The sequence below is a fragment of the Coregonus clupeaformis genome, chromosome 1, assembly GCF_020615455.1.
Source record: "Coregonus clupeaformis isolate EN_2021a chromosome 1, ASM2061545v1, whole genome shotgun sequence".
NCBI lineage: Eukaryota > Metazoa > Chordata > Actinopteri > Salmoniformes > Salmonidae > Coregonus > Coregonus clupeaformis.
In genome coordinates, this window is record NC_059192.1 from 51,253,043 (window position 1) to 51,265,180 (window position 12,138).

At 47.0% G+C, this 12,138-nt stretch overlaps 1 protein-coding gene across 4 annotated transcripts in view; it reads left to right on the top strand.

Moving 5' to 3' along the window:
* LOC121570217 (latent-transforming growth factor beta-binding protein 1-like) overlaps nucleotides 1-12,138 on the top strand; it is a 153,319-nt gene that overhangs the window by 139,453 nt on the left and 1,728 nt on the right. For all 4 annotated transcript variants that reach the window (XM_041881703.1, XM_045221705.1, XM_045221703.1 and 1 more), the window contains 8 exons: nucleotides 3,078-3,218; nucleotides 4,234-4,395; nucleotides 4,492-4,581; nucleotides 7,212-7,340; nucleotides 8,818-8,958; nucleotides 9,139-9,312; nucleotides 10,801-10,917; nucleotides 11,505-11,654. In XM_041881703.1, the coding sequence (XP_041737637.1) occupies nucleotides 3,078-3,218; nucleotides 4,234-4,395; nucleotides 4,492-4,581; nucleotides 7,212-7,340; nucleotides 8,818-8,958; nucleotides 9,139-9,312; nucleotides 10,801-10,917; nucleotides 11,505-11,654 (1,104 nt within the window). The remainder of the gene's footprint in view (nucleotides 1-3,077; nucleotides 3,219-4,233; nucleotides 4,396-4,491; nucleotides 4,582-7,211; nucleotides 7,341-8,817; nucleotides 8,959-9,138; nucleotides 9,313-10,800; nucleotides 10,918-11,504; nucleotides 11,655-12,138) is intronic.

A 12,138-nucleotide genomic window follows, 5' to 3' on the forward strand; every position in this document is an offset into this window, starting at 1 on the left:
ATTAATTCTGCTTTTCCCCTCCTTCATGGTGCTACCATCTTTACGAAACTGGATCTACGAAATGCGTATCACCTGGTGCGCATTCGTAAGGGTGATGAATGGAAGACTGCCTTCAACACACCCTTGGGACATTTTGAGTATCGGGTTATGCCTTTTGGGTTGTCTAATGCCCCTGCTGTTTTTCAGGCACTAGTCAATGATGTCCTTCGGGACATGTTGAATCGGTTTGTTTTTGTCTATCTGGATGATATCTTGATTTTCTCAGAGTCCTCCCAGGAACATGAACTGCATGTGCGCCAGGTGTTGCAAAGGTTGTTGGAGAACAAACTGTTTGTGAAGATGGAGAAATGTGAATTTCATGTGTCTGAGACCTCTTTTTGGGTTACATCATAGCTCAGGGGGAGCTGCGGATGGACCCAGCTAAGATCTCTGCTGTCACGGACTGGCCAGCTCCCTCTACCCGCAAACAACTTCAACGATTCCTGGGGTTTGCGAACTTCTATAGGAGGTTCATCAAGGACTACAGCCGCATTGCGGCGCCACTCACCGCTCTCACCTCCATCTCACGACCGTTCGCTTGGAATGAAGGGGCCGAATCAGCGTTCGAAGAACTGAAACATCGCTTCGCCTCGGCTCCCATTCTGATGCAGCCGGACCCCGACCGCCAGTTTGTCGTGGAGGTGGATGCATCCGACACTGGGGTAGGTGCAGTGTTGTCACAACGTTCTCCTGAAGATAACAAACTGCATCCCTGTGCTTTTCTCTCAAGGAAACTTTCTCAGGCAAGAGAGGAATTATGATGTTGGAAATCGTGAACTGCTCGCCGTTAAGCTGGCTCTCGAGGAGTGGCGACATTGGTTGGAGGGGGCGGAACAACCCTTCATCGTTTGGACGGATCATAAGAATCTGGCTTACCTCCAGTCAGCGAAGCAGCTCAACCCCGTCAAGCCAGGTGGGCACTATTTTTGGGAGATTCAATTTTTCTCTGTCTTACCGTCCTGGGTCACGCAACGTCAAGCCTGACGCCCTGTCTCGTGTTCATTCGGCTGTTGATACTGGTAGTAACCCTGAACCCATTTTGCCTTCTACCTGCAGTATTGCAGTCATCACATGTGACATCGAGGGGATTGTTAGACAGGCTCAACATCATCAAGCTGACCCTGGGAGGGGTCCTCCTAACCGGATGTTTGTCCCTGAGTCTGCTCGCTCCCAGGTACTTCCAGTGGGCTCACTCGTCTCCCCTTACCTGTCACCCTGGAGTTTCGCGGACCCTTGACTTTGTGCGACGGAAGTTCTGGTGGGCCACGATGGAGGCGGACACTCGAGCCTTCATTGCTGCTTGTACGGTATGTGCACGCGAAGTAAAAACTCCACCCAGGCCAGCGCTGGTCATCTACGACCTCTACCTATACCCAGCCGGCCCTGGTCGCATATCGCTATGGATTTTGTCACTGGACTTCCCCCCTCATCTGGTAAGACTGTCATTCTTACGGTGATTGATCGTTTTTCTAAGTTCGCTCATTTTTTGGCCCTACCTAAACTGCCCACTGCCAGAGAGACGGCTGATATTTTGGTTGAACATGTGTTCCGCTCTCATGGTCTACCCACGGATATTGTCTCTGACAGGGGTCCCCAGTTTGTCTCCCAGGTGTGGAAAGCTTTCTGTAAAGCTTTGGGCATTACATCCAGCCTGTCCTCTGGATATCACCCCCAGACCAACGGGCAAGCCGAGAGAGAGCGAACCAGGAGATGGAGACCGCACTTCGCTGTGTCACTGGGTCTAACCCTGGGTCATGGAGCTCCATGCTCCCCTGGGTGGAATATGCTCATAACACCTTGACTAACGCTTCCCTCTGGTTTGTCTCCTTTTCTGTGTGCTCTGGGTTATCAACCTCCCTGTTCCCTTCCCAAGAGAGGGAACTTGCGGTACCTTCGGTGCAGTCCCACATGCGCCGCTGCTGCAAGGTCTGGAGGAAGGCCAGGGTAGCTCTGTCCCGAGCTTCGGCGTACATGCAGAGGCAAGCCAACCGTCACCGGTCCCAGGCTCCCGGTTACTCTCCTGGTCAAGAGGTATGGCTGAAGTCACGGGACCTTCCATTGAAGGTGGAGTCGAAGAAGATGGCGCCTCGTTTTATAGGACCGTTCAAGATACTGTCTATTGTTAACCCCTGCGCGGTTAAGCTACAGCTTCCTGCCTCCCTACGGGTTCATTCCACCTTTCATGTTTCCCAGATTAAGCCTGTGTCGGTTAGGCCTTTGTGCCCGCCCTCTCGTCCCCCTCCTCCTGCCCAAGATCGTGGGTGGGGGTCCGGTCTACACTGTCCGGCGACTTCTGGATGTTCGCCGCCGGGTCGTGGTTTCCAGTACCTGGTGGATTGGGAGGGTTATGGTCCTGAGGAACGTTCCTGGGTGCCCAGGAGCTTCATTGTGGATCCTGCTCTGGTTCGTGAGTTTCAGGTTACATCCTGATAAACCCTGTCGGCCGCCAGGTGGCGTCCGTAGAGGGGGGTACTGTTAGGCCTACTGCTGCTAGGTAGCTCTCTCTCTGCTCTCCCCCTCCCCTCTGTCTGTCCTTGATTGCAGGAGTGAAGTCTGGTGTGCGGGAGTCAGGGTTCCAGCTGCAGCTCATTCACCATAATCACCTCAGCCTTTAAGACCCGGTCAAACTTTCCACTCATCGTCAGATCATAGTCAAGACAACCATATATTTGGAACCTGACTCCTGCCTCCGCTTCACTCCTGCCACCACCATCCTGCTCTCCACTATCGGGCCTCTCCTTTGGACTCACCACGGACACTAGGACATTACGGTACCACACCTGCCCTGACCTGGATCTGTACCCTCCCTGTAACCTGGACTTGCTCTTCCCCATTTATTGGAAACCTGGACTATTGAACATTATAATAAACCTGTTAAAACTTCTCTGGCTTGGTGTACTTGTCTGCATTTGGGTTCTATCCAGTTAAATCATAACACACATGCCACATATGTGAGACATTATATAAATAAGATGCATCCTGCGAGGTTGCTAACCATGCTCATTAGTGCTAACCAAGGTGTTGTGTTCTCCCTGCAGATGTGAATGAGTGTGATTTGCTTAGCGGTGTGTGTGGCGAGGCCCTGTGTGAGAATGTGGAGGGCTCCTTCCTGTGTATGTGCCCCGACGAGGACCAGGAGTACAACCAGATGACCGCCAAGTGCAGTCCCGCTCCCACAGGTGACCCACACATTGCCTGAACACAAATTAAGACCCCTAGTTGATATAAAGTGTTTTATTTAAAATAGTGAGCATTGAGTGGTAGCGCATTGTCTCAGAGGACAATATTAACCTTTAACAGCGTGGAGTTTAATTTGAGTGGAGCTCTGATGAATGAGGGGGCCTCGCTCTGTTTAACACCGCAGCCACTGGTTAGGGGCCTCCTCTGCAGGCCCCACGCAAGGGGACTGCCTTGTCTCTGCCTGAGTATAAAACTCTAATGAGAAACAGAGCCAACTGTGTGTCTGTCTGGTGGATATACTGTGTAGTACAGGGCTTTAGGTCCCAAAGCTCAACATTAACCTAGGGTCCTTGTCAGACTTAACCTGATGACCTCAAGTATGTTTTCTCTTACCTCTGAGAACAGTCCCAAATATTTAAGGAGAATAGTTTATCATTATGTAATGTTAGGCATCAGAGCATGCTCTGTGCTCACAACAGCAGACGTTACGTAATAGTATGATTGCTTTAGAAGAATGTTGTAGCAATAAAAGCTGTGTTTTTCTGAGAATAGGCAATTGGATACGAATCTCTGGTAATCTATAATTATCGGAGGCATTCACAGAGCACAAAACTGATACAGAAACCGCTGTGTGTGTGTGTGTGTTTGAGTGCATGCATGCGTGCATGCATGTATGAATGCATGTGTGTGTTCGTGTCCGTACGTGCATGTGGAGGGTAAACCAAGGAGAGGAGAAGGAGATAGGAGGGGATGGGAAGGGGGGTTGTTCTCTTCTCTCCAAGTATATCATTAAAGTAATGTGAAGCCCCAGATCACAGTCATCATGTGCCCCAACTCTCCAACAGGCTCTAATTGTCTCAGTTTACGAGAGAGAGAGACTCATTCCTCTTGTGTTATCCCATTTTTAGCAGTTGGAAACATTACTCATTCACGTCCACAACTGGAGATATTACTGAACACTATTTGTTGATCTATTAGTGTGTAATAATATTTATTCTCCCCTGTTTTCCCCAGCCTCGTCAATAGAGAGGAAGGAGTGCTACTACAACCTCAATGATGAAAACCTGTGTGAGAACGTGCTGACCAGCAGTGTCACCATGGAAGAGTGCTGCTGTACACTGGGGGCAGGCTGGGGGGACAACTGTGAGGTGCACCCCTGCCCCGTCCAGGGCACTGGTGAGGAAGCACACACATAAACACACAGACACACTTATTATATCCACACACACACACACTACATATTACACATTTTCTTGTCTATCTCTTCGACAGATCAGTTTTCCCAGATGTGTCCAGCTGGGAGAGGCAATGTCCCCACTGGTGACGCTGTGTTTGGAGTGACCGCAGCCGAGAGTTATAAAGGTATGTGAACTCAGAGACCCAGTGTAGGCTGAACAGAGCCTTGGCTCACAACAGTAGTGTTCAGAGAATGCTGTGAGAACAATATGAATCAGACAACGAGGTAGCAACAAACCCATGATTTTGAATGGCCTTACTAAACTCTTGAGATGCTGCTATTAATCTAATCACAGCCGCCTCGCTCTCAGGCCTGTGTCTGTGCTCTTATTGTGTAAGTGTTTGTTTATGTGTGTGTCTGTTTCTCAGCCTTGGAGTCACAGAGCAAAAATGCCATCCTCAGATGTCTGGAGACATATGACCTCCACATGTGCTCCTCCTAGCACATCTTCTCCTCTCCCCTCTCTCTCTTATTTTTCTCTTTCTCTACCTCTCTCCTCTTCCAGCCCCTTCAAGCCTAGATTGTTCACCTCGTACAAAAGCTAATTCATCGAACCAACGGCCTTAATTCAATAGTTTAATTTATTACAGCAAGGGGAGTCTGGTAGAGAGGGGCTGGCAGCAAGTGAATGTGGTATATTCTGAGAGAGAGACAGACAGAGACGGGCTGGGAAGGCCAGTTGCCAGGGACATTTCCTGAGCATCAGTCTGGATATGTCTTCAATTAGTGGACCTGTTTGCATGGCTGATTATGGTCTCAGTTGCAAACACCAACGCCCAACCGACGGCACACACAAGGAAGAGTACTGTAACACAGAACTGTTTGTTGATAGAGGTTTTCTCTATGCCTCTACGGGTTTCATCTCATTAAAGCTTTGAGTTGGTCTCACCTTTCTATAAACATAACGAGTAGAGACTGTTTGAATACTGGAAATGTACAGTACCAGTCAAAAGTTTGGACACACCTACTCATTCAAGGGTTTGTCTTTATTTTGACTATTTTCTACATTGTAGAATAATAGTGAAGACATCAAAACAATGAAATAACACATATGGAATCATGTAGTAACCAAAAAAGTGTTCAACAAATGTATTTTAGATTCTTCAAAGTAGCCACCCTTTGCCTTGATGACAGCTTTGCACACTCTTGGCATTCTCTCAACCAGCTTCACCTGGAATGCTTTTCCAACAGTCTTGAAGGAGTTCCCACATATGCTGAGCACTTGTTGGCTGCTTTTCCTTCATTCTGCGGTCCAACTCATCCCAAACCATCTCAATTGGGTTGGGGTCAAGTGATTGTGGGGCCAGGTCATCTGATGCAGCACTCCATCACTCTCCTTCTTGGTCAAATAGCCCTTACACAGCCTGGAGGTATGTTGGGTCATTGTCCTGTTGAAAAACAAATGATAGTCCCACTAAGTGCAAACCAGATGGGATGGCGTATTGCTGCAGAATGCTATGGTAGCCATACTGGTTAAGCGTGCCTTGAATTCTAAATAAATATTCGACAGAGTCACCAGCAAAGCATCGCCACACCATCACACCTCCTCCTCAATACTTCACGGTGGGAACCACACATGCGGAGATCATTTGTTCACCTACTCTGCGTCTCACAAAGACACGGTGATTGGAACCAAAAATCTCAAATGTGGACTCATCAGACCAAAGGACAGATTTCCACCAGTCTAATGTCCATTGCTTGTGTTTCTTGGCCCAAGCAAGTCTCTTCTTCTTATTGGTGTCCTTTAGTAGTGGTGTCTTTGCAGCAATTCGAACATGAAGGCCTGATTCACGCAGTCTCCTCTGAACAGTTGATGTTGAGATGTGTCTGTTACTTGAACTTAGTGAAGCATTTATTTGGGCTGCAATTTCTGAGGCTGGTAACTCTAATGAACTTATCCTCTGCAGCAGAGGTAACTCTGGGTCTTCCATTCCTGTGGCGGTCCTCATGAGAGCCAGTTTCATGGTTTTTGCGACTGCACTTGAAGAAACTTTCAAAGTTCTTGTAATTTTCCATATTGACTGACCTTCATGTCTTAAAATAATGACGGACTGTCATTTCTCTTTGCTTATTTGAGCTGTTCTTGCCATAATATGGACTTGGTCTTTAACCAAATAGGGCTATCTTCTGTATACCACTCCTATCTTGTCACAACACAACTGATTGGCTCAAACACATTAAGAAGGAAAGAAATTCCACAAATGAACTTTATTAGGGTTTTACGGTGTCTTTGGGATGAACCACTACTTTAAAGGGTGCTCTACCAGCTGAGCTACAGAGGACCACCTTTTAACAAGGCACACCTGTTAATTGAAATGCATTCCAGATGACTACCTCATGAAGCTGGTTGAGAGAATGCCAAGAGTGTGCAAAGCTGTCATCAAGGCAAAGGGTGGCTACTTGGAAGAATCTCAAATATAAAATATATTTTTATTTGTTTATCACTTTTTTGGTTGCTACATGATTCCATGTGTTATTTCATAGTTTTGATGTCTTGACTATTATTCTATAATGTAGAAAATAGTACAAAATAAAGAAAAACCATTGAATGAGTAGGTGTGTCCAAACCTTTGACTGGTACTGTATATCCCCGTTGAGTGGTGAGTGGTATTGGTGTTCCCTCAGCTTTAGTGGGGAAGTAACTGCATGAAAACATTGTTGTCTGAATAGTAAGAGATTAATTGAAAATGTGTGTGTGTGTGTGTGTGGGTGTGCGTGCTGTTACTAAGAAACCCGGTTGTCCTCTCCCTCCCAGATTCAGATGAGTGTGCGTTGTTTGGCCAGGAGATCTGTAAGGATGGCTACTGCCTCAACAGCCCAGGAAGCTACGAGTGTTACTGTAAGACTGGCCTGTACTACGACGATGTCAATCTGAAGTGCAGAGGTCAGTGGGAAGGTCATTTACATTAATTCGTGTTAATTCAGCCCAAACATACTTGATTTACTCACAATTTAAAGATTGGAATCAATGCTACTGTACCACAGCCTGTGTGTGTTGGCTGGCTGGGCCGGGGTGTGTAGAGTGGGGCCCCTCCCTGGGTTAGGTGGGGTCAGAGCAGGGTGGGAGGCAGGGTGGGGACACGGGACACTCTGGGGGTGACACAGGGCCAGACTGCGGTGACCTAGGCAGCACGCCCAAACCACCAACCGGCCCAAACTGGATGGACCCTGGCCTTCTGCCAACCCCACACCGCACCCCTGGCCCCACATCGCACCCCTTGTCTCCAGCAGTGGGATGCCTGTGGGGCCGCCTGCGGAGTTCCGCCACATTTGCGTTGGATTATTTGGACAGGCTGGGATTGGGCGGAGGGTCCAGTGGAGGTTTGGCCTTTACCCTGGACGGTCTTGGTTTTACCCCGTTACGCGTGGACTAGAGAGTCATAATACAATTTAGAAACCAACCACCACCAGCCTTATGGCCGTGCTCTACAGTATATGGGATATGGGGATATTTTTAAAAGGGGATGGAGGGGTATTTTTGAAAGTGTAGAATATCGAGTGGATGTGTATTTCAGTTGTATGTCTGGATGGATGAAATGTAGAGTTTTTTTTTTCATTCATTTCCTCAGCAATTATGAAACCACAGGCCTGATGTATATCTAATGCATTCCCTGTGGCTGTATATTCCAGAAATACATGGGATTTCTGTTGGGACTGAGTTACAATCCAAATACCAGGTTTATTTTTCAAAATACCTGCAAATAATCCCCTTGAAGCTGTATTAGTTTACCTATAATTCACAAAAACATGTTAACTGTGCGGCATACAGTACTGTATGTCTCTGCAACATACATTTTCACGGACACAGGGAAACAGATTTGAACTCTCATCAATGGGACAGAGAAAATGCAGTCTGTTAGTCATGTTTTGAGCAGGTGACTCCTCCTCAATTGAAGTTAACCTTACAAGTGTTTAATGTGAGCAAGCATTTTTGTCACCGTTCTAATTGGATAGGTGAATGAGTGTAAATGTGCATGTGTGCATGTGTGTTTGGTCACACTTTATTTGGATAGTCCGGATAGTCCATCTGTAGATGCTCTACAGATGGTCATACTATCAACAAACTGTTGACAAGCAACTAAGGTTACAGTTAGGGTTAGGTTTAGAATAAGGTTAAGGGTTAAGGTTAGGGTAAGGGTAAGGGTTAAGTTTAGGGTTAGGATAAGGGTTAGGGTTAGCAGATAGTTAGTTGAAATGTTACTGATAGTCTGTAGATGATCGGTTGAGCATCTACAGATAGAATATCTGTTACGGTGCGTTCCATTGAGAATCAGGCTGTGAGACAACAGAACTCCAACAGGACTTTTTGAAATCTTTCTCTCTCTCTCTCCCTTTCTCTCTCTTTCTCTCCTCCCCTGCAGACATTGATGAGTGTCAGGATGAGTCTAGCTGTATGGGGGGAGAGTGTTTGAACACACAGGGCTCCTACATGTGTTTCTGTACACACCCCATGGTGTTGGACTCTGACAACAAGCACTGTGTAATCACCCCTGAAGTGGCAGGTAAGAACCCTCATGGAGACTGGATGCAAAAATATAAGCATGCTCTCATATTGTCTCTGTTTTTGGAAACATGTTATTTTTTTATGTCTTTCTCATGGAGATTGTATACCTTGTCATGGCATATTGTGCCTCTGATAGTGAGATAATGATTGTGACTGAGATGTAATGTGTCTGTTGCAGAGCAACACTCTGTGCAGACTGACTACCAGGGTATTTGCTGGCAGACGGTAACGGGCACCCGGAAGACTTGCACAAAGCCCCTGGCCAACAGAAAAACAACCTTCACAGAGTGCTGCTGTCTGTTTGGCGAGGCCTGGGGCATGGACTGTGCCCTTTGCCCCCTGAAGAACACAGGTTCTACAAACCTTCCACACTCATGTCCATCTATCTACGCTACTGTTAGAATGATTTGACCTATAATGACCTATTATCTATTATGAATAGACCAATCTTTGGAGTGAACACACAATGCTTATGCTGTCCTGCTATGAAAACATAACATTCAGAGATCGTAGAGTCATTCATTTGAGGTAGATGCTTCTTCATCTAGTCTTGTGTGAGATATATTATTGAACCCCACCCAGTATATTTCAGCTGGTCTCAGAGTGATGATGTTGGTCAGTGCTTAAACCAGACCTGGCCCTTCCTGTGAGGGGCCAGGGCCTCTCAGACCTCAGACCCAGGACTAGTGACACCTCATCAGGCCTGGCCTCTGCCAGCTGCCTACTAATGCTCCTGTCTCCTGGAGCCTCTGAGATCTAGCCTGCCCTGGGGTCTATCTTCTATCCTCTACCCCCCCTCCCTTATCCAATACCTGGAGTGTGTCTAGGCAGGGCGGTCTGGTCGCTGATGCATGTTCCCACCACGCTGCCAGGTTAGATGGCTGCAGTGTGCATTATGGAGACCTGTGGACTGGAACATGTGGGGACAGTCCTCAGGGCTCTGAACTGGATCATTTTCTTCCCTCCGATAAAATAAGACTGTTTTCCAACCCACTGGAAGATGGAGTTGGGGACTTTTAAATGTTGTGAGTGATTTCCCAGCAGTTTGACTTGGAATTCGTAACTTGATGTGAGAATGATGTTGAACCGACAGTTTAGTGAGTGCAGTTAAGTCACGAGAGCTAGGTTTGAGCTCTCCAGGAACGTTGCAGCTGTGCAACATAGGCAGGTGTGTGAGCTCACCGCTGCTCTCCGCAGAGAGAACAGAACACGGTTGTTTGTTCTCATCAGGCCCATCCAGATCGCTCTGCGGTCCCTCTCTGATGCGTTTCCTGTATAGACGTTCTTGTGGGAGCGAACGGAGGCAAGCAGGGGACTGTAGGGGATGACTGGCCATGGCGTGCAGATGAAAGACTCTGGTTTAGGTTCCCACAGTACAGTAACCAATGAGGAGGGAACTCAGAGCTGGTGTCGTGCTATGGTGTGTGTTGAACGTCACAATCAGGAGGGAAGTGGGCCGTTAGTCCAACCTGAGTATTCAGTTCAGTCAAATATCCCCTGTCTACTAAGCCAAGTGATGATGGCAATGTAATTACTTTGAAAAACCTTGAAAGTGTTGACATTTAGATAAGCTTCAGTTCTTATATTCACAGAAACGTGTTGTGTTTATGAAACGTAGTAGGTTTTTGTCATGTTTTCTGTCTTTATGAGTACATTGTAAATAACTCCCAGCATGTATTCTCTAGCTCCTGGTCTCAGCTGTGGTCACAGGGTCATCTGTCTCACTCAGCTGTGTCTAAGTCTCCTCTCTTCCTCTGTCACTCTCTCTCTCTCAGAAGACTATGTCTCTCTCTCTCTCTCTCAGAGGGCCTCGTCTCAGTCTCTCTCCCTTCTCTCACAGAGGACTATGCCTCCATGTGTAACGTGCCAATGAGTGAAGGACGGGGGCGTCCGTATGGTCGCGATGCCCTTGTGGCTGGGCCCGTCCAGGAGTATGAGGTCAGCCTGGACTATGAGAGTGAGTGAACCAGTCCCCACCACACTGTACAACACACTGATGAAGTTCAAACATATAGAGAGAGGGAATAGCCTGGGGAGGTTGGGACAAGCTGCCTATTCTCTCAATAATAGCTATTTGCTGCCATCTTGTGTCCATATTAATTACTAAATGCCATGACCACAAATTGTTTTCTGTTGGTATATTACATTTACATTTTAGTCATTTAGCAGACACTCTTATCCAGAGCGACTTACAGGAGCAATTAGGGTTAAGTGCCTTGCTTAAGGGCACATCGACAGATTTTTCACCTAGTCGGCTTGGGGTTACTAGCACAACGCTCTTACCCACTAAGCTACCTGCCCCCCCATGGTAGGCACAAATAGTAGAGTCCTTACAGTTTCTGTATTTTCAGTGTAACCAAGGTCTTCCAAGATCATAAAGAAATTGTTATTCATTATTCATTAGTTTATCTAATCATGCTAGTTAAATGTAGAGGATTTGTAAGTCATAATTTCTCTGCATTCACATATTAAATAAGTAATTATATCTTCATTTGACTTGGATGAATAAAACACTCATTCTCACCCCCTGCCCCCATCCTTCAGACCCATATGATGCATTTGAGGGCCTGAGAGCAGAAGAGTGTGGCATTCTGAACGGCTGTGAAAACGGGCGCTGTGTGCGGGTACAGGAGGGCTACACCTGCGACTGCTTCGACGGCTACACCCTGAATATGTCCCGCATGGCGTGTGTGGGTAAGAGATGGGTGGAGGACACACACTGAATAGACTAGAAGGAAAATAGTACATCTCTCCTCAACCCTCAACCAGGAAAGGCTATCATGCATGTTGTTGATGTTAGGTCCGTGTGTGCTGGGCGTGCTGCTCTGTTTTGAGCCAGTTTCAGCTTTGCTAGGTCTTTCTTTGATGCACCTGACCATATTAATGGGACAAGATCAGAGCCTGAACAACTAGTACAGTCGAGTGGTGTCAAAAATGCAGAATATCTTTTTATAACAGACATACAGTACATACCTCTCCCCATCTTCACAACAACTTGACCATTATAACTGATCATCCAATGTTACTCCTAAAAGTTTAGCTTCCTCAACGGTCACACCCTTTATGTTCAACTCCAGTTGAGCATTAGGTCTTAGAGAATGTGTCTAGGGTTTACAGAGAATGGTGCGACAAACAAAAAACATCCAGTCAACGGCAGTCCTGTGGACGAAAACAGCTT